The sequence below is a fragment of the Aptenodytes forsteri genome, unplaced genomic scaffold (genome assembly GCF_000699145.1).
Source record: "Aptenodytes forsteri isolate BGI_AS27 unplaced genomic scaffold, ASM69914v1 Scaffold23, whole genome shotgun sequence".
Taxonomy (NCBI): domain Eukaryota; kingdom Metazoa; phylum Chordata; class Aves; order Sphenisciformes; family Spheniscidae; genus Aptenodytes; species Aptenodytes forsteri.
In genome coordinates, this window is record NW_008796043.1 from 7,297,689 (window position 1) to 7,320,480 (window position 22,792).

Genomic DNA, 22,792 nt, shown 5'->3' on the forward strand with positions numbered 1-22,792 from the left:
CAGCTCTTCAGCAGGAGAGCAGACTGACCACAGCACCCCTCCAGGGACACCGGTTCTTCACCGAAAACGAATACCACGACTGGGACCTCCATCACAACCCTATTATTTTCTCAAAGTTGAATCAGTCACAACCAGGTACGTTTTGATGGTCCAGAGCTCCCTGCCACGCCAAACGACTTAGAAGTCGGTCCTTCACACCTACCTACCTGCAGAGAAGCGGGCAGTTACAGAGACTGTTGACCTCTCCCGTCCAACAGGAGCCACCCGAGCTCTGCTGACGCCAAACCCTCCTCCCAGCTGCAGCCCGCACAGAGCTGCCCTCACTCTCCATCCTCCCTTTGACGTTTCCACTATCCAAGATGAAGCCTCCCATTGCTGGATCAGGATGACTAATCCTTTTCTCAGAAAATCTGGGTAAGTGAACAGTATTATTAAAAAGTTGTATCGTTTATTGAACATAAAATACCCAGCAAAAATCTGTTACCTAGCAACAATAGTAACAATTAAAAACAACAAACAAAACAGTCACAATTAACGACGACAACAACAACAGCCAGAACAATCGCAATTAACAACCACAACCACCACCGCCAAAACCAAACGACGAGTTAGCATCTGAAGCGAGTTAGCTGCTGCTTTCAGTGTCGTTGGTTAGGCCTTCCGCAAGGTCACTTAACCCAGCTTTGTTCAGCGCAGTGATCAGATTCTCGGGGGTGGCGTGTGCGCCCTCCTGATCTTGCCAGGCAACCAGCAGCTGCTTAGCTCTCATCTTCATGTCCTCGCTGTCTGACTCGATCTGCCGTATATCAGAATCCTTCATTTCCAAGTAGGGGGCCAAGGCCTTCCACTGCTCCCCAAGCCTGTTCGCAAATGACTCGATTTGTTCGCCCGTCATGGCTTTGTCCCGTTGTACCTCTGGACCTGGGGGAGGAATAAAAAGAGAGAATGACAGTGAGACACGGGGAACGTCTCCAGATACGGCACATGACTATTCCCTGATCTGCCCATTTTTAAACCTCCTTTTTATGTACAACAGACTGACTTACACCTTTCCTTTAGTTGTGAAAACCTGCTCAAGAGCTCTGAGAACAGATGGATTTTTACAGATCTGTTGCCTGGGTTTCAAAAGGAACGTCCCTTACTGCCCATGATAAAGAAAATGCTGGTTTTTTATGTACCTCCTGTTTGACTGGGAGAGAACTGCTAAAGCCTGAAGTGCATCAGAACTGCCTCCTCCAAATGAAAACGAGGATTTTGACAGGTAGCCTGCAATTTTCAATACATGAGTCAACTAGAATATTAAAATGCAGAGTGATCTTTAACATTTAATTGTCTTTTGGACCTATTTTAATCACTTTACCCAGAGTTAACCCAGGTAAAAACCAGTTTGCTTCCCTTTTACTGAGTTACTAAAGCCTCATGTTCCTATTAGCAGCAGGACTGTGACTAGGATAGTAACCTTAATGTGTAGTCAGTACTTTAAGGAATTTTCTGTCATTCTGGCATCAAGTTAAAAAAAAACCACCACGCAATACTGTGCTCTGCTGAAAAGCCAATTGCTGCAGTGATTACACAGGTGGGTTTGCACATTTATAGCTTATCATGGTCTACAATCTATGGCTTACCACCTATATTTATTTCACTCTGTTTTAAAGAAAAAACCCTAAAGACTGAATTACTTACGCATAGAAATCAATCATATATTTAATTTTTAATGAATATCTCACCCTCATGCCACCTGAAGAGCCAGCTGGCATGGAGTGGAAGCTCCAACTCTCTCCAGTGCTTATCAGTCACACCCATTTATCTAAACTAAACCCACTACATCGAGGGGAAAGAATGGAAGATCAGGAACGACAAGACAACAAAAGCACTCGGATCACTTCCATTATTTCTAAGCACAACGATGTATAGCAGACCACAGCTCTCCCATCTTTGCTTTAAGACAAGATTTAAAGATGTAAACTCAACACAGTGAAGCTCCGAAGGCTGTTTCAGGCAGTGTTAAGCTGAAGAGGACAGAACTTCCCCACTACTGGCGAGGAGACTGGAAAAGGTGCTGGATGGAAAAGGGCAACAGAAGAGAGATTCAGAGAGGCCCACAGGCGGCTTTCCACTAATAGAAAACTCTTTCAACAAAATCACAAAGTCCACGGGTAACCAGCAGTACCCGGCGTGCGAGTTCCACGCCCTGCATACCCCATCTGCCCATGCGGGATCCAAGAGCTAGCATACAGAGATACAACACGCAAGGGAGGTGGTGCTGTGAGAGGAAGGCGTGGATGAGGACAGAAGAAGGCAGATTCACAGACACGGGAGACAGGGAAGGACACTTAGGAGCACGACATACCGGGGTTACAGCAAGAGACAAAAATGGAAGGACTGGTTCATGGAGAGGAACAAGAGACACCGTTTGTCAGGAAGGTTGCTCTTCTCACAGAGAAGCTTTTTCCTTGAAGATATTTTAAATGAAGAGGAAGTAAAGATCTCAGAGTTGGAATATATCCATTTCTGAAAGTCCCGTAACTACCCACCCCAGCAGGGGCTAGAGGGAGGCACTTACCCATGGCAGTTAAAGGGCAGAAAGAACAGGAAAGCGGGGCAAAGAACCCTTGGGTAGGTTTTTTGTGGTTTTTTGTTTTGTTTTTTTTTTTGTTTGGTTTTTTTTACACAGCAACGCTGGCACTTTAGCTATAAACACCTACTAACACTGTAAACATACACTACGCAGCAGAAAAGGTGGAAGAGGCTCCTAATGAAAGTGCTAATCCAACTTCAAGAAGTTGGACGCTTTCAGCACTGCAGGCCACGAGACTGAGAGGCTGCTACTGGTGCCCTGTGTCCTGAAAAGGCTGCACTTTCTGGTACGAATGTGGGTTCAAGTTAGAAGCACTGGGGTAACCAGGACTGGTGACCCTCAGTAGAAACTATGATAAAACACAGCTTCTACAACACACGTCAAGAGAGAAACTGAAAAGACTGAGAACATGCAAATCTTACTTTCATTGTTTTCTTTTAATAAAGCATCATTATCTTCCTCATCTTCATCTTCGCCTGTTTTTATTTCTTCAGAAGGAGGCTACAATGAGAGAACTGAACATCACTGGATGAATTTTGTGTTTAAAGAGAAATTTTACAGCTCTGTGATGGTCCCTGGAATGTGTGTTAGAATGGAAAATCTAACATGATCCCATATGAGAATTGAAAATTCCCCACAGTGTCTTGTATCCACAACACCAGTAACAAGTGTTCTAATAAAACACGGCATTAACTAAAAAAACCTAACGAAAGTATCCACTGACTTCACAGGATCCTCTCCCCATTCTTTTCACAGTAGCTACAACTAAGCATTACATACATAGCTGTAATACTTTAAAAAAACAAACCAAACCACCCAAACCAAAACCAACTTTCTCTACGACTACACTACTGACATTTTTTTAAAGAATTATTATTCCTCACGAATTTTATTCCTCACTCAAGAATTCCTCGAAGTTTGCTGTATTTTCAAACTTTTCTGTACACTAGTTAAAAGGTGGCAAACAAATAAGCAAACAACAAACTTTTCACTCTGATTCAGCTATTAATCAGCAAAGATGAACAAAAGGTTGCTTTCTTTTCCTGCGTTTCAATCGCAGGCCTTATCCACATATTTCTTTCTTGCCATAACATTTGGAACGTGACAGCAGTACCATCAGGAGTACTGCATACAGTGACACCGTAATATATTAAACAGCTTTCTCCTCCCAGTATTTTTTCTAAAATTGCAATTAGCATCTAGTTAACCGATGGCTGAACAAACAAAAAGGCTGTATGTTACAATCCAACCTTTACACCTCAGTGGTTTCACATTACCGACAAGGAAGCCCTCAAATACGGAAGCATGGGTTCATATCCGCAAGAAACTGCTGGGTTGTGTGCGAACTCAAAGGTTTAGAAAATGCTCCCCCGCCCAACTGTTAGCCTCTCTTATCCCTGTGTATAAAGTGATCTGAAAGACACCTCCCTGGCCTCAGATTTGTACTGTTGAACATGCAAAGGGTTAACGCCTTAGATTTAGAGCCCCACAAGGTCTATTCTTCTTTCCACATTTTCAAAGCCAGGGGGCTGACAGAAGAGCTCTGGTAAGTCTCGCTGTAAAGCTCTGGTAACACTTCAGCTGCATACCCTGCCCCTTCACTACGGGCTGCCACCCCAGTAGCCACAGCTACCGATATTCACGAGCCCTAACACCGGCTTACGCCTTCAATGAAAAGTGGTTTGCACTGCAACAGGGAACCCACATAGCTGGGTACAAATATATTCCCGTCTACCAACCCAGCAGAAAAACTTGTATTCTGTGAACAAACAGCTGTGGCAATCCCAAGGCAGACCTCAGCAGTCACTTGGTTAGTCAATGTTATTCACAGTTCAGTGGTACTGGGATCTTCATTGATTAGACCAATTTTACTTGCAATTTTTACCTTGCAAACTTTTTTTTTTTTGGCTGTGTTTTTTTGCCCCCTCCCTCCCCATGGACTCCCAAATGGACTGCAGAGAGACAAGCAGGAAGTCAAATGAATTCAGCATTTATTATTATAGGATAATATTACTTACAGGCAGCTCCTTGGCTAATTTGATTACCATGTTTTCTAGATATTCAGGTAAACTCTTGAATTGTTGGTTTGTTGGCTGGAAGAAGTGGGGACTTCTGCGAGCTAGAAGTCTCAATGCTCTCCAGCCATAGTTAGAATTGTTCACAGCCCTATAAATAAAATACAAGTTTGATTGGTAACAGCCTGTCATCTATAAAAGCACAGAAAGAGATCTGAGTCAGTTCCTAATTAATATAATTCTGTCCAAACTTACAAATTTTTTATACATTAGAGTTCTGCACAGATATTAGTAATACAGAGAACAGACTGTTTTCTTCAACAATCCAAACGTGAAAGAGATCAAAATAAAGTGAAACACAAAGATTGACATACTTATACTTATTTTCAACCATGTTTTCAGGATCTGCTTGTTCAATAGCTTCTTCAAAAAATTCCTCCAACGTTGGCATATATTCCCTAAAAAATAAAACACGGAGCTTAATACTCCTCATAATCTACTCTAAAATAGCTGGCTTTCAGACCCTTCATACACATCCCGAGCTTATCCACAGAAGAAAATAATCCCAAAAAACAACCTACCCAAATTCAATGATTGCAAATAAGCAAGGAATGTTTGCTACATGTTGCTATAAAATTATTTACTGCATAACCACTGAAGCGTACCAGTAGTCGCTAGCACTGCCTATTATATGCATTTAAACCTTCTGCCACAACAAAAGGCGGACATGAACGTCTGTCAATAGCATTCGGTGAAAAAGGACTATGGGATGCAAGACAAGAATTCTGGCAATAAGGAAGTGAGACTTTCATAAAAATACCCGTAATAAGCGACCGGCTGTGTTAGAAACATGCTGCCACTTGCACAGCTCACAAGCCCTCAGGAGTCTACAATGGTTGTTAGTTTTGTGTAATTTGACAGGACAAGTAAAATGTGGCCTCTTTACCCCCCCACCCTCCCCGTTTCAGTTTCATCTGCTACCAGAGAAAGCTAGACTACTATTATTCCCCAATTCCAATAATTTATGATCATTAGTTTTAGAGGAGGAAAAAATACTAAACAGCTTTATGTTTTACTTAATGACCCCATCTTAGTGGCTCCCCAACTTGCTCAAACACGTTCATTTCACTCCCCGTGGTGATCCCTGCACCTTCCGCTGAAGGTACTTCAGTTAAAGTACATTCAATACAAGTCTAAGTCTACCGGCATCAGGAGAAATTGATTTATTTGAAGTGGACTGAAAAAGCATCTGATCCTGGGCTCAAAGAGATGTGATCGGTGGCATGAAGTCCAGCTGGAGGCCTGTCACTAGCGTATACCAGGGCTTGATACAGGGGCCCGTACTATTTAGCACTTTAATTACTGACCTACTGATGATGGGACAGAGTGCACCCTCACCAAGTTTGCAGACAATGTAAAACGGGGAGGAGTGGTTGATAAACCAGAGGGTTGCGCTGCTATTCAGAGGGACCTCAACAGACTGGAGGGACTGGCTGACAGGAACCTCATCAAGTTCAGAAAAGGGAAACGACAAGTCCTGGCCCTGGGGAGGAACAACACCCCAGGTACCAGTACATGCTGGGGATTGACTGGCTGGAGAGCAGCTTTGTAGAAAAGGTCTTGGTGGACAACACCACAAACATGAGTCAGTGATGCACCCTTCTAGCAAAGAAGGCCAGCGGCATCCTGGGCTGCATTAGGAAGAGGGTTGCCAACAGGTCAGGGGAAATGATCCTTCTTCCCTTCTTCTATTCAGCACTGGTGAGATACATCTGGAACACTGGGTCCAGCTCTGGGCTCCCGAGCACAAGAGAGACAGGTCCATGCAAAAGGCTGCGCATGGACAGGAACATCTGACATCCAAGGAGAGGCTGAGGGAGCTAGGACTGTTTAACTTGAAGAGAAGGCTTGGGGGCACTGAATACCTGATGGGGGCAGTAAGGAAGAAAAGGGTCAGACTTGATGCTACTCACTGAAAGTACAAGCAGCAACTGGCATAAATTGAAATACTGGAAATTCGACTTAAGCATCAGAAAAAAAACCCCAACGCTTTTCTGTGAGGGTGGTCAAACACTGGAACAGGTTGCCCAGGAAAGGCTGTGGAGCTTCCACTCTTGGAGAGACATTCAAAACCTGACTGGAGAAGCTCCTAGGCAACTTGCTCTAGTTGACCCTACTTTGTGCAAGGGGGTGGACTAGGTGATCTCTAGAGGTTCCTTCCAACCTCAGCTCTTCTGTGATTTAAAAGACAGTATTTGTGGTTCATAGGGAACATATTAAAAAGGCGACTGATGTTTCTGTTCTTAGAACAGCTAGTGGTTGCTTCTGAAAGGTATTCAAACCAGTACATAAGGAACCATGACCTAAAAAAAAATAACAGAAGAATTCACAATGATCAGGAAAGTTTGCTTGTAGTGTTCAAAGCAGCAAGAAATACAGATTACTTAAGAGCTGTAGGTTACTGTAGGCCAAGATTATCAGTAGTGCAAAGCAAGCTCATCATGATCTGTAGTTCTCCTACCTAGTGTTTGACAGAGACACATCTGCTTCTACAACGGAACGTGGTAATCAGTTGTTGGGGGGGGGGGAAGCGCACTGGTCTATAAATTCACTTTAGTTTTGTTTTGAAAAACACATTTTGCCCAGGAAAGCAGTGCCCCATGCATGTTTAAGTGTAGTATTATCACTGACTACTGGAACCAAAGCCAGCATCTTGAAAACCCATCTGATTTGAATCCTGCTATATTTGGCACTATGCAAAAACTTAGAAGACAGACTTTATCCCAAGAACAGCTATCTAAAAAAGAAGACAGGTAAGGAAGTATTGCCCCATTTGAATGAAGACATGAGGAATCAAAGCAGAGAGTTACAGTCACTTGACCACATTCAGTCAAAGTCTATAATAAAACTTGGAACTGAATCCAGATCCCCCGGGATCTTCTCTTTCCTGCTTACCATGGCATGCATTTTCTTGGTTTATCTCCATTTGTTTAGTTTGGGTTTTTTTTCCCCATTTAAAGAAGTTGCAGCACAATACAATCATGCATAGGGAATCAAAAGCTTTGGTTCCAAACACAACTCCACCTTTAGCCCTTGGCCTAGTAAAGGCAAGTATCCTGTCAGAGGCCTTCCTGCACATCCCAGCCTCACAAAAAAGGAAGGCACTCCTCTGCAGAGCTCTCAACCTCTGGAAAAGCAATTCCTCCACTCAGGACATCTGCACAGCTAGCACCTCTCGCCCGGCATCCAGCCTTTGCAGCCATTACTAGCAAAGTTCTCTTTGGGAACTGTCCCATTCCTTTTCCAAATTTTCATACTAGGTACCATGTCTGCACAGACGGGGATTACGCTATCTTTAACAAACAGAAAGTGATGTAGCAAAGTACGTTTTCAGTATTTCCTACAATTGTGCAAGCAGAAGCATAACCAGTAATTGTCTTTTTCTACATCTGCACCACTAGTAGATCCGGTATGCACTGAAACAATGTCTGCTAGCCAACTTCCTCTTATCTAGTATTGTTCAAAGCACATGCCTGCCTGAAAATCATAGCCAAATAGCATGCTAACTTCATTAGAGCCAGACTTGGCAATCTTCCTTTATTATATAAGGTAATTATACAGTCACCCTCTACAAAATGGGAGTTTCCATCTGGTTTTTAGCTTAGATTTTACTACGCAATGAAAATTACTGACAGCATAAACACCAGTGAAAAAAACTGTAAGGAGATTTTAAGACAAAGATTAATACAACCAACTTCTCTCAAGACACACAGTGAAATGGCATACCATATAAGATCATCTTATATACTTTCCTTATGCCAGTTTTGTAATAACTGTAATTTTGTGTGCAACTAGAGTGCTGAAAGTTAGCTTTAGACAATGATGTACCATCTTTTACCTACCTACTCTCAGATTTACAAGCTTCCATGTTATCAGGACATAAATTCCAAAGGCGGGTCAGTTCCTCACTGAAGAGAAGCATAAACAAATATTAAACTTCACATTCATCACTATCATTCCACGGTCCATCATTCACCAAAGTCAGACACATGAAACAACACTACAGAAATTCTCACCCTAGAGCCTTTATAATAAAGCATACCATACAAACTTTGTGATCATACGTATCAGAATTACCAGAAGTGACAGAAATCTTATCTGATGTTGCAAATTAGGAAAATTATGTATTAAATTTCTATTATAATCTCTTGCTGATCTATGATCAGAAACAGTAACAAACTCTCTTTCCAAACTAGCTAAGGTCAGGCTATTTTGTTTTGATAAATGAAATAATTTATCACTTTCTTTTTCAGAAGGGACATTTTACTAAACACTCAGTACAAGGTATTGAAGCTCAAGACAAGGTCAAAATTTCCACATCTAGGTTGGGTGAACTGTTACAATGAAAAAACTATCATTTCTCCTAAAGAAGGAAGTGGAAAAATGCAGCACTTAGTATCATGTAAAATAAGCACTTTTATTGGAGAGGACATATCAAGAAGAATTCTTTGCTCCAGGAATAAAATACCAGTGGGTATTACTTTAGAACCCATGGCATAGATACATTTTAAGCAAAAACATAAAGATGACAAAAGTATAAAAACTCCAACGAGTACCAACCACTCATTTTCAGCCTGTAACTTACAGACTATTTAAAAGGCATCTACAAGAGATGACTATAAGGAAAGGAAGCCTACTGCAAGTTTTAAAAGAACTAACGTATCCCTTGGCTGTTCTTTTCTGGCAGTTCCAAAGTGAAGAAGTTTGAAAATTACTGACTAGAAAAAAGTCAGTGGCAAAAAAACCCCCACAGAAAACCTGAAACCAACCAAAACCCAGAAACCCTGTAACAAAAAAAATCCAACGTACTTCCCCATAAGGATTCTTTTGTTTGGTCCTTTTCCTAAGAAGTCCTCTGGAGCTGGCCTCTTTCTCACAGGCCTCATTGGCTTAGAATCAGGAGGTCTAAAGAAAAAAAAAAAAAGCTTTTTAGTATCAAACCAGTAATATTTAGAGAACAAAATTAAGCCATTTCACTTCAGCTGGTGCTGAGTTAAATCATAATGAAAGTATTCAGAAAGACCGGGGATTCTAGGGTGGAAGGAGGGAGGGGGGGAAGAGGAGAAAGAAGGTAAAGTAAGGATAAGGAAAAGGATTCGCCAGACACCAAAATTAGTTCACTCACAAATTTAAAGGTCTATCAGAGTCCCAATATAGAAAAAGAAGCAAATCACATTTATGCCAGCAGCACATACTAAGTATGATCTACCCTGCTGCTGGGATCATCTCTTCTATGATTGCAAGTTCTGTTTCCCCAGGTGTACCCGATTTCATGGGATCAGAGAATGGAGATCCCAGACCACTGAGGTTAGGGTAAGACCTACCCAAGCTGAAACTCTGGCTGAGATCTAAAGAAGGAGACAGAACATTTATAAAAGTCAAATTTCATAATTTTACTCCCCCCCCCCCAGTAGTAATGTCTCTCTTCTCACAGCCCCCCTCCTTCTTGCAAATAGATGCAGTCATGAAGAGGTGGCTCCACCTGATCTCTCCATACAAGGAAATCTGCAGAGAGATAATGACCCAGCTGCTCCTTTCCACAAAGAGGCTACAGTCTATGTGTAGAATAAATAAGGATGGAAGAGGAATGTTTGGTCATCACCTCATATGGAGACGTAGACATATGGAGTCAAAGTTCAAGTTTTGCCACTAGTTAGTAACTAATTACACAGGAAACCTTTCAATGGCAAAAGCCACCTAATTATAATTTCCTTTCAGGTAAGCGATCACCACCAAGTGGCAAACCTAATAAGGTATGTAAGAGGAGAACTGTTACACAAAACTCCAGGTATGCTGCCCCACCAAAGCCATAATTGCCAAAGGCTTCATTACAGGCAACCCAAAGCAGTATATGGAAAAGTCAGGCACCAACTTCTTCAACCTAGGGTCTGCTGAAGGTAGGAGGGGAGACAACATGCTTCAGTCTCCTCAGTCACTGGATCCTTGGTATTAAGAGAACAAAACATTGCCACGAGACAGTGAGGAATGCTCTCCTGAGACCCCGCACATGCATAACCGCCGCTTCACTAACATAATGATCCCTTAAGACTTTTGGCAGAAGTCTAGGAGCCTTCTGCACACGCAAAAGGGACATTCAACAACACAAATCTCAAAGTTGTGTGAATCATTAACGTTCATATACATCGTGGATACATATTCTGAAGTTGAACCACCATTTCACACAAGCAGCAGCAAGCTTCTACTTCATAATAGAGTTACCTTTCTTTCACAAAACTTGGGCAGCCCTCATTTTTCCATGAGTTCCAGTTTTCTTCGGTATTTAATATATGCTGGAAAAATATAATATTACACATTATTAGGGTCATAATCACCTTCGGCGTTGACCCCAAAGATCTTAATTAAGCTATTAAAATTAAGGGGAAAACTTTGTTATAGTGTGTGTACTTCAGCCACTATTTTGAAGGCCAAAGTATAATCTTAGACAGCTGGTTTATTCAAAATTAGTGTATCTCCTCTCTTCAATAATTGCGGGAAAGGCTTTATTTCTCCTTCTCTAAAGAAGAAAATAGATGCAGCCAAAGTAAAGGAAAAAGGGAAAGCAAGATGACAATTTTTTTTTTTTTTAATTTCACTTGCTTCTTATTCCCATGTCTTTAGGCACAGCACTCCTTTCTGCAGAGACTTTTAAAAAATTTTATTATTTTTCTCAATAACCAATGTTATCTGTATGTACACATGCACATATATGCACATTTCCATTTCTCCCCAGGAGAAGGAAGAAAAGTACATTAATGAAAACATGGGAAAAAGATGACTGCAAAATAAAAAGATGTTACGAGACCTTTTTTACTGAGATGAGAGAAAAGTTCTCTCAGATATTACATCTATGTTCCAAAAGCTCGTTTAAAACCATACTGCTTTTTTATGCGCCATATAGACTTTGTTGAGACAGGCACCAAAGTACTTACCTCTACCATTTTTGAGAATCTTTCCCCATCTGGAGGATTTTCTGAAAGAAGCTATGATTGGGAGGGAGAAAAAAGTTAACTTTTTGCATTACATTTGTAGCAGAACATGTAGAAAAAACCCTAAAGAAAATGGTGGTTACTGCTTCAAAGGTCATTAATACTTCTATAAAAATTACATGGGAAAATATTTACCACGCAATAGTATATGTAGTGTACCAACCTGGTAAACCGCTTTTGTAGTATCTTCAATCCAAAGAGACTGTTCATCTGTTAGAACATAGTTTGAACTGGAATTGAAAAAAAACAAACAAAAAAACCAAAGAAGTGTCATTAAATCAGCCAGAAACAAAAAAAACCAAAGAAGTGTCATTAAATCAGCCTACTTTTTTAAGTTTGAAGAGTTCACTACACATCAAAGTAGTGCTGAGGACACATCATTTACACTACATACTTTCTGAGGGGTGTTAGAGGGGATCTGAAGAAAGTAGTTTGAATGTGCTCTGGTCTGGTCCCATGGACTGACCACTTCTTAGTTTGTGGAGTTAATTAGATGTGCTTCTGGAATATACTTTCTGGTTTAGCTTCATCCAATAGGAAGTCCACTTGCATGATTCAACATCACACCTTGATGCTAGACCCAAAGCACAGCAAGTGGGCACAATGAAGAGACTTACTTCAGAAAAACCCTCTCCTAACACCAGCTAAAGCACTACTGTAGACAAAACACAGTAAAAGAAACAATTAATCTACTGGCTGTATACAGAACACAGATCTTTAATATCCCAAAACAATTCTTTTATTCATCTGTTTAATGAATTGTCATTTAAATGACTATCTCCTGTACAGGACTGAACTGCAATTCAGGAGACCTGAATTCTATTCCTTCTCTGCCACCGGATTGCCTTGGTAAATAATACTGAAAGATAATCTATAGAATGAGGATAATGATCCTAATCTAGTTTGCAACATTCTCTGAGATGTGTTTATAAAAAGCAGTATATTGCAGGTGAAAGACGGCTGTCTTAACGTTAATCATTACATGCACATGTGGTCAAGGGCACAGGAAATGAACAGAGGTAGGTTTTTCTTCCAGCATAACATTAGAGTACAAAGTAGGAAAAGAGAGGGGTTTGTTCTGTCCCATTGATTTGTAAAAGCAATAATCACCATTGTTATTTCTTGCTACTTTAGACAGAATTCTGTAGCACACCAAGAAAAAAAACAAATCAGCAACCAATGCCACATCGCAGAGTCAATATAGATTCAAAATGATGCCACATACAAGCAGCTTGCATTGGTCTAACAACTTGCTGCCTCCAAAGAGAGGGACTCCTTCCCTCTCATGGCTGGCACTCACCTTAAGCAAGCTTTAGTGGCCTCTACTTCTGAGACCCCGCTCAACTCACCAATTTGGCAGAAAATTAACTCTGCGAAGATGAACAGTTTGGGTTTTTTGCTGGTTTAGTAAACTGCACAAATTTGAGTAAGTCTAATGAACATTAGAGCCACTGCAAGGGAAGACACAGAATCACACAGAGAGAAGCAGAGAAAGGCAAGAAGGAGACCTCCGCTTTCCTGCTGTAAAATAACTTCAGCCACATCCTGTATTTCCCAATCCAAAGCTCTGCAAGTTTCACAAGAACCTTAGAACAAATAGACAAACTCTTTTAAAATATTTTGGTTTATCTCCAAGTTCTTAGCTCCCCATCCCCAAAACACAAAATACTTCCACATTACCTTTTAAATTTGACCTGCCCCTTTAGATACTGAAATAGTATTAGGTACTGCAACAAGATGTGACGGCGAAAGTTACTGTCACTCAGCTGTAAATCCATCAGCTAAACAAAAACAAACAAACAAAAAGAATTACACATATATTTTAAAGACACTAAACATGCATAAGTGAAAAAATCCAACAAATGTTTTCAGATAAGCTAGATGGGGACTGTTTTTACAACAGGGTAAGTCATTACAGAACCTCTATTCAGTATCACCTATCAGGACAGTGTTCCATAAGGTACTAAGATCGGTAAACTGTCATCTAGCATAATCTAGGAAAGAGTTATTAAAATTTCTAATGAAATCCATCTCTTAAAAGCATGAGGAACTGCTTGTAAAAGTAAACAGTGTCTCCCTAGATTTTTGTTTAACTAGTAAAATCTAGCAGTATAAAACAACATTCACTTTGAAGCAAACAAGAATTTGAAAAAAACAAATATTCAATTTTTTCAGTAACTGAATGACAGCTTGCTCCCTTTTCCTATGAACGACTGGCTATAACATAAGGGTTTGGTTACCACAGAAGGGTTCACTCTCATCAACACTTGCACAGTGATACACTGCTTGGTTTCTATCTTATGTGCTGCAGCATGATAGATCATACAAAGGAAACATTTGAAGATTCTTCAGATAAAAAGACCTTTGACTATTGGGTGTTAGTTAAGCAACTGGTTCTGTATCTTCTATACTGTTATTTTAAAATTGTCAATGCACAGGTGAAAGGCTTAAGAGGAATTTACCTACTCTTCTATCTCAGAAAGAGAAAACTCATGCTGCACTGAGACTTGGTTTCTGTCATCTATTAATGCATGCATTTAGAAGTTAGTTACATATTATTCCAAAATGAAGACAACAATTTTAGGATTAAATTAAATACAGTGTTACATTTTTGAGTTAATATTAACAGAATTAAAAACTCTCAAGATCTTTTTCAAAGCAATTTTAAACAAGACCATTATGAGGCAGAAAATGTAGTTAACACATCATCAGCCAAGTTTTGAAAATTAATTCTAAAGGCAATAAAAAAAAGCAACAGATCTTTAAATATTTACTCTCTTTTAAGTTCCCTTTCTAAATGTAACAATACACATCAAATGCAATAAATAAATGTCAGCTTTACCGCAGACTCTTATTCCAGAAATAAAAGTCCCTGAATCATCAACTAACAGAGGTAATGCACACAATGTAACGGGATACCCAGAGAAGCTGTGGAGTCTCTATCTGTGGAGACATTCAAAACCCAACTGGACACAGTGCTGATCAAGCTGCTCTAGCTGACAGCTTTGAGCAGGGAGGTTGAGCTGGACACAGGTTCCTTCCAACCTCAACTAGTCTGTGATTCTGAGAAAAGAAGCCACATACCTTTTCACTAGTTAGGAACTTTGCAAAATACACATGTTCTCCTCCTGTTTTTAGTTCTTCCAACTTTTTTCGAGAAGCCTGAGTGTCGTCCAATTTGTAACTTTTGAAAACAGCCAGAACTTCTTCTGAGTACTATAAAAGAGTTATTTACCACATGAAAATAATACAGAAACTTTGTAGTTAGAGACCTACGCTAGACTTAGTGCTAAGCAAGTAAAAGAATTTGAAAATTTGCTATCAGCCAGCTGAAACAAGACCCATTTGCCACCAATATGTAAGGCTTCTCTGAACACCACAAATGACAGTGAAAGTGTTATTTATAATTTCAGAACTTCTAATCATTTGGAGTATTTAAAATATGCTAAGAAAAACAATGTTATGGGTTGTGAACCGTGCACAATTGCTTTGTTGTTTAGATGTTATGAAGAAAAAAGGTCGACATGAAGATAGTGCTATATTCAAACTTAAATTAAGTTGTTCAGAATATATACAAAGAAAGGTACATAAGTGAGAGTTAAATCTGCAGTGCTGCTCTTAAAAATCAATTCAGAGCCTTAAAGCTGCAATGAAGAAAAACTCAAAAATTTAATCTGAAAGACTTAAGCCTGGCCCTGTTCAGTTTCTCTGAACCATACATGGGGTTTTGGTTGGGGTTTTTTTTTTGAAAGCTGAGAATGTAGACCTCATTAACTAGATATATATTAGAATGTCTGAGCAGATGTTACCTCTTATTACCAGAACACAGAGAATGAAGATTAAAAAAAGCAGTCTTCTTGCTATCAAATAAACAGTGAGTGGCAAATTGTGAAGAAACAGGTAGCTTAGCAATAAATCATCCTCAACATTCATACTAAGGAAAATTGAAACAGCTGGCTTAAGGGGACATTCGAATCATTACTTCTATAAAGAGATTTATTTCATTAGAAACCTATCATCTTTAGGATCCCACTGGGATCAATGTGAGTATTCAAAAGTAAGATCTAGGACAAGGTAGAACCATTTTTCTTCTTGGGGGGAAAAAAAAACAAACCTGAAACCCACAAGTTCTGCTTTTTGCAGCTGATGAATCGCAAAAAAGGTACTTCTGACATTGTTTCAACATATGAAGTCTTTCTGTTAGTGACTTAGGCAAGTTTTATTAGAGGATTTACCGTACATCTTCATATACTGTTTATTGTCAAAGGCTCACTTTAGAAAACAGCAAAATGCATTTCCTCATGCACTATTATTTTTCAATGGCATTGGCAGTTCAACTCTTCTACGCTTATGCAGTCACTCTCCTACTTGTATAAATGGTTATTTTTACTTAGGCTGAATTCTTGAAAGCACGAACTCAGATTACCTTAAGAAAAGTTTTCCATGAGACCTTCTCGTAGCACTGCACAGGATTTCTAAAATAATCTTGAAGTGACCAGAATTTTCTATACAGGTTATAATCTATTGGAATGGAACTGCGGGGAGAAAAAAATTCAAATGGTTACAAAAATCCGTATTGAAAGAGATATATTTAATTCAAGCCCACTCAGGAATGTGCAATCCCAGAAATTAATTTTGTAAGTGAAATGTCAACAGCAGGCCCTTACAGAGAAATCTGTAATTCAGAATTTGTCCCTAAAAGAGTGTTCCATCCGGTCTACTGTTACTTTCTCACCATAAAAGCAAAAATAGCGTAAAACTCTAAGATCCCTTTTTCTTACTATCTGGGGAGTGAAGAGGAACACAGCTTTTTCTCCTAAAAGCATATACAGCATGTACTCAGAATCCCTGAATACATCTTACCAGAATAAGTTTTGTCAAGATAATTGGGAAAATTGGGAAAAAGAGAATAACAGTAGTTCTCAGCCAGGGTATGCAACTTTTTCAAATAATCTGTAGATTTCTTTTCTCTTCCAGGTATCTCCACTTAAACAGATTAAGACACTGCTAAGTTGTATCTAATCTTGAGAGGACATGAGATAAGTAGAATTCTGAGTACAACTTTTAGGGGTATTTCCCAAACAGCTCTTTACTTTCACTTTATAAAATTTTGTTTCAACTTTTAGAATTGCTATAGGCTCACCAACTTGTTGGTGCTTCATCATCTCCCATTTCACCTTCTTCTACGTCCATTCCTTCTTCTCTCTCCTCGGTGTGCTAATAGGAAAAAAAATAATTAGAAACTTATACAAATACCACTATAATTTACATACAGTTTTCACGGTGTTCTTTATTTTAAACATTCTATCACACTTTAGATCAGAAAGCTTAAACTGGTAATTCAAAAGATCTCTAAAGTATTATTCCAGTAAAATGCGCAACAAATTCCTGTTTTAACACCTTGCTACACTTTGCAACAGTAGCCTGACTTCTCCTGAAAAACAGCTGAAGGGACAGCACTATCCTCCATACACTGTGGGGAAAACTTAGTACAGTTAAGCAACAGTACTCATCCCTCACAATCAAATAAATTTTTTTCCCCTCAAAGTCTGCACAGCTTAACGTAGCAGGTAACATGCCTATTTCCAGAATCAGCAGCTTGACCTGGAAGAGGGACAACCACATTATGAACATGCAGTTCTGAACAATATGCACAGTAGTGCATTTCTGCGCAGTCTTACAGGTTTCCTGCAGAATGAGTGAAAAACGACATAGGAATTTTCACCTTCTGTCCTAGAGTGCTCTCATGTTCATTGGTATTGAAAACAGTGACATTTTCCAGGTTAAACTGACTCTGCAAGTTAAGTCCTGTGAAAAACAAAGGGTCAGTCTTAGAAGCTGTGAAGTTCCTAAGTCTGTTCATTCAGTTGTTTATGAGATGCTGATACTAAATTCTCAGAAACAGAATTCAAAACTCTCATTTGTTGTGATATCAAACGCAAGTCACTTACAATATCAAGGGTAGAGACAAGAACTAACATACAAGGGCAAAGTGATTTTCCCCAACTGAATTTGGTCTGCAACCATCAAACTTAAAAGATTCAGCATATTTAGTCTTTGTTAGATGCTAAGTGTGATGAAATGCAAAAAATCTCACCTGACTTTTCTGAAAGTGGAAATAACCTAGCCAAGAATAGCTGAATTCTTCCACAGAAGACTGTGTTTTGTGACTTAGATAATCTTCTTAGGAGGTCTAATTATTGTAAAGAGTAAAGAATATTAGTATTTATCCCTCTCTCAGTTTCTCACGTGCTAGAATATAAGATTTGCTAATTACATGACCTACATAGCTAATGAAAGGAAGCTAAGATTTGTAAATTTAAATGCTAGTAACTTCCTCAGATCAGCCATATTTTTTCCCAAACGCATTCTAACAATTATCCTAACACCTTCAACAGCAATAAAAAATAAGTTCAAATGAATCCTACTCAAATATAGCCTCTGATATGGGCCTTGTCATTGCTGAGGAATAAATATTTCTCAGATGTTCTGCTATAGCGACCTCCAGTGATGAAGAGATTTCCCTAAGGTCAGAATGACTTTTACATTAATCAGCAAGACTCATGAATCATCTGCTAAGATGAGTGATCTGCCTTTTAACTTTATTACTTATTGAACACATCTGAATGTAAATCAAATCATTAAACTCACTTTCATTTGCTGAGACAGTGAATTCTTTAATTCCCCACCACCCCCCTGAAAAACTACAACTCACCATTGCACATTCGTAGCAAGTAATTTTTCCCTGCAGAGTAAAACATATTCTGAAATGGAGTAAAGGTATTTAGATCATTAAGAGAACACAAAACCTTTTTGAACAGAATTTAAGTCAATCACAAGCCATGAGTAAGTATGAGTCATTCCTACTGTTAACTCTAAATTTGAGTTTTCCCTTAAATAAGAGGCAGGTTTCACAAAAAGGCAACATAAAACAAGCAGTCCCACAAATTCCAAGAAAGCATAAACCACAACATTTAAATCCAGCCTCCATACAGAAAAAAAAGCATGTGACAATGAACTGTAAGAGCAGTATCCTTTTTTTTTCCTGGAACACACCAGTTTTAACACTCATTGCCTTTATTATGCCATGCACTATTTATACACCAACACAAAGAGCAATACACAAAAGATTTAGAGCATTCACAGTACTAGTAATTTGGCAGCAGGAGAAAGAAATCGATAGGTACTTGAATTAACAATAAAGAACAGTTTGTGAATATATTGGGGCTGACAACGTTAACTGAAACAGAACAGCCTGAATGTCTCGGTTAGGAAATCCAGGATAGGAAAACACAGAGAAACTGGAATGCTTTTCAGGTGTTACCTATAGAGTTGCTGACACTTGTGGTCCTGGCAGGACTGCCAGAGAGCAAACCAAGAATACCGAGATCCAAGATTTCTTATGATCTTGGAATAAAATGCAGGCAGCTTAGGACTTCTGCCCGAGCCCCTGAATTCCCTCTTTAATTAACAGCACCTGCAGCACAAGAAGCTCAGCAGCCTGTCGCAGCAGATCTTCCCCTGCTACAGCACCATGGCACAGCAGAGCGTAAAACCCTCACACAGGCTGCAAAATGTTCCAAATGTTCCTCAAGAGCAGAAACATTTTAGGCCAACCTATTCACCATTGCTATAGTCCTGTAATGGAAAGCTCATTAAGGAAGTGACCAAGAAGACGTCTTTCTCTGCAAACTGGAGATCAAGGAATCTCCTGCAGCTCTGAGGAAGAAGATGAGTAATAAGTCAAGAGAGAAGCTACTCATACAAATTGTGCATCGGAAGTTAGAGTTCCAGTCTCTAAATGTGACAAACACTGTATACTGGAGAGAAAGGAGTTAGAGATAGAACATCAATCAAAATTATGATTTCTTTTATTATTAATTTTCCAACCTCTGCTGCCCAGACATTTTTAAGCTTCAAAACAAAATGTGCTCAATGCTACTTCTATTTTAACACAAACAGATACAAAGACATTTAAAATCTGTTTGTAAAAATGGTTCAGGTAGACAGCAGCTTTGGCACAACCATATCACATTTTGGAAAAATACCTACCGATTTCCACGTAGCAACATTTTTCTCCACAAAAGTGAAAATTTTGTCACACTGATCCAAAGGCAGGCAATCCAGAACATCCCCCAGAAGCACAAAAGGGGTTGATGCAGTGCAGATACCTATGAGGAACATATTTGAACTGAAATGTAATAAAGATGCATGGCAATTGAGCGACATTATGTTAAAAAAGAAGAAAAAAGTTCTCCTGGGTTCCTACAAATACTAACAAAAAGCTTGGGCTAAAGCGTGAACTTCCATTAAAGCTATTTCTATACGTACACATACGCAGATGAGCTTTACAAGAGCTTTGCACTAGCGTAAAACAAATAATAAAGAGTAACTGTTCTAAAAACCTCAAAGTCTGAAACAATGTCACATCTCTGCAGACTGCAAGTGAACTCTTCTAGACTTCTAAAGCCAGTTAGTTACACTACACACACCCATGAAGTTCGAGTCTTTTCCTCAAGCAAAGCACCGCTAAAGCAGTGCTCCAAGTCTGTCTACCCATGCTCTGTAGTTTGGTAGTGTCTGCATCCCTCATAATCACAGGTCTTGTTATTCTACAGTTCATAAAACACATATGTAGTTGAGCTATACTTACCAAAACAAATATTTGATGTGTAATGTGAACACATAAACAAAGGCAAGTGCACAAAAGCCTCTTCAGAAGACATTAGCACAATGATTTCTGACACAAACGACAGTTATAGAAACACATTAAAGTATCTAAAAAACAGCTGTGTACTGACAGGTCAGTACTGGGAGACGAGCACAGATATTCAGAAGTTATTTCTGGCTCTGCAGCGACTGACAGAGAAACCTACAAGTCATTTAACCTCTCTGCCCCAGTAGTCCCATCAGTCTCATCTCTGAAACTATGACAGAAGACTTCTGAGCATTTTACAGTGGTGGACAAAGATAGAAAATGCTAATTATGTTGCAACCAAAACCATGCATCTTCCTCTATTAAAAAAAAAAAATTCCAACACGAATGTCACACATATAACTGAATTTAATTATATTACACTTCACTTCTCTCGTTAAACAGACTTAATAACTGCTAGCATAAGGACCACATATTATCAAAGCTAACTGCTGTAGATGACTTACAAAAAACAAGATTTTAAAATTCCCCTAAATGGACCCTAAAACTGCCAACAGATTTGAGAGAAAGATGCTCACCTTCTGTGACTCCATTAATAGCAAGAGAAATAATTGCCAGGAGATTTTCACATGGAGCTTTGTTTATCTAAACAAACAGAACAGTGTTAAACTTTTCTATTCCGACCTAAATATATTTAACAACACTAAAGTTCTTGTTTTGAAGTATGCAAATTTAAAACAAATATTGACATTCGACTTCCTAAAACTTCAAACAATCTATTAAATCAGGCCTGTCAGTTAACTATATAAAGTTTTTATTCAGTGAGCAACATTTCTTGACCACTTCCGGCCATTAAAGACCCTACAGTATCTACATTCAACTTCCTAAAACTTCAAACAATCTATTAAATCAGGCCTGTCAGTTAACTATATAAAGTTTTTATTCAGTGAGCAACATTTCTTGACCACTTCCGGCCATTAAAGACCCTACAGTATCTACTGTGTAAAGTCATTTACCTCTGAAAATTAATATCCCACATTCAGCCTTCATTCAAGTAATATCAACAAAAACATTCTTTGATTCCTTTCATCATTCTTTTCAGCTGACAGACAGCTTTGTTACACGCTAGTAACAGATAAACCACTCCACCCCACTCTTAGCGTACAGTGATAGAATAATGTGTATTTATGAACCAGAATTTTAAGACAGAGCAGACTTTTACAAGCATTACAAAGAACTGCTGGAAAAGGCTAAGTCAACACCTCTTGCTATAGCATGGTATCTGTAAAACACTGCCATGCTGTCCTACCTACCAATCTCCTTTAATCATCTATATTCAATCTTCATAGATAACTTTCACATAATTAATGTTTTTAATAAACAGCACTTCTTTATACTAAAGTAAGTTGCTGTCAAATTAATACATTAACTTACAAACAGAAATTTGAGCTTTATCAAGAGACAAGCTGTAGCAGTTTAAAGTACTTACTATTTCTTCTTCTACAATAACTCTAAAAGCTTGATCCAAGGTACACTTCTTTTCATTTTCACTGCAAATGCAAATATTCCACATCAGTTAATAACAACTATTAAGGACAAGATTACTAAAAATTATCTGAATAGGCATCTTTTAAAATCAAGTGGCATCTACTTACCTCCCAGGAATCTGGTTAAATGCGTTCAACAATGGCTTGATACTTTTATTATTCAGAGCCTCTCTGGCGGATGTCTACCAAGATGTAAAGAAAGAAAAATTACAAAACCAGTCGGATCTCCTCCTTCCTCTACCCGACAGTGGACAGAAATACTAAGGAATCTATTTGCCACGCACCATGTATCAGTTTACAAAGAGAACTTTGTAACAAGTAGGGCAAATAACAAATGCCTAGCAAATGAGGCATGTGAGCTAGTAGAGCATCACACCTCAGACCTAGGCTAACAATGTGGTAAAAATAGTTCTAAGTGAAACACACAGAAATACGCTGTCGTGACCAACACTCCATCTACAACAGTTTCAAGTCCCATGCACACATCTTCACCTGCCTCACAGGCAGGTTATGGTGGTTTGGGACATGACACCTGCTAACGAGATGGTCTAAAAATTACTGTACCCTGTAATGAAATCAATCTAAGGGAGCAAGTGTCTGTGCCTCGACCACTTCTGTGCAAATCCCATCTGACAAACTGGGCTGCAAACGGCGAGATCCAGAGGCCTGGGTACACATCCAGCCCCGCCTGCTCCCGCAATGGAAAAGCATCATTCAGCAGAGGCGCAGAAGAGATAAGCGCAATAAGCTACGGACGTTTTGCTGCGGGGGTTACGCCAGAATTTAATTTCACATTAATTTTAGTTAATTAAACAGCAGATCCTCCCCTCGGCGGGTGAGGCTGAGGCGGTACGAAGCCCTGTCCCCAAACTTATACCGCTTTATCTCAGCTGCGCTGAACGCTCGTTAAAAGAGACCCCGCCCTCCCCCTCAGCGGGAGCCCCGGCCGG

General features: G+C 39.4%; 1 protein-coding gene across 1 annotated transcript in view; it reads right to left on the reverse strand.

Moving 5' to 3' along the window:
- Positions 1–431: 431 nt before the first annotated feature.
- The window catches only part of THOC1 (THO complex 1), a 43,139-nt gene continuing 20,778 nt past the window's right edge, over positions 432–22,792 (reverse strand). Inside the window, exons 3-22 of the mRNA XM_009285683.2 lie at positions 21,951–22,024; positions 21,785–21,845; positions 20,874–20,940; positions 19,692–19,810; positions 18,355–18,403; positions 17,737–17,832; positions 17,365–17,447; positions 16,783–16,856; positions 16,066–16,174; positions 14,724–14,855; positions 13,320–13,420; positions 11,803–11,869; positions 11,583–11,633; positions 10,873–10,943; positions 9,463–9,558; positions 8,496–8,561; positions 4,968–5,051; positions 4,597–4,744; positions 3,001–3,079; positions 432–921 (exon numbers count right to left, since the gene is read on the reverse strand). Coding sequence (XP_009283958.1) covers positions 626–921; positions 3,001–3,079; positions 4,597–4,744; positions 4,968–5,051; positions 8,496–8,561; positions 9,463–9,558; positions 10,873–10,943; positions 11,583–11,633; positions 11,803–11,869; positions 13,320–13,420; positions 14,724–14,855; positions 16,066–16,174; positions 16,783–16,856; positions 17,365–17,447; positions 17,737–17,832; positions 18,355–18,403; positions 19,692–19,810; positions 20,874–20,940; positions 21,785–21,845; positions 21,951–22,024 — 1,923 coding nt within the window. The 3' untranslated portion in view covers positions 432–625. The remainder of the gene's footprint in view (positions 922–3,000; positions 3,080–4,596; positions 4,745–4,967; positions 5,052–8,495; positions 8,562–9,462; positions 9,559–10,872; positions 10,944–11,582; positions 11,634–11,802; positions 11,870–13,319; positions 13,421–14,723; positions 14,856–16,065; positions 16,175–16,782; positions 16,857–17,364; positions 17,448–17,736; positions 17,833–18,354; positions 18,404–19,691; positions 19,811–20,873; positions 20,941–21,784; positions 21,846–21,950; positions 22,025–22,792) is intronic.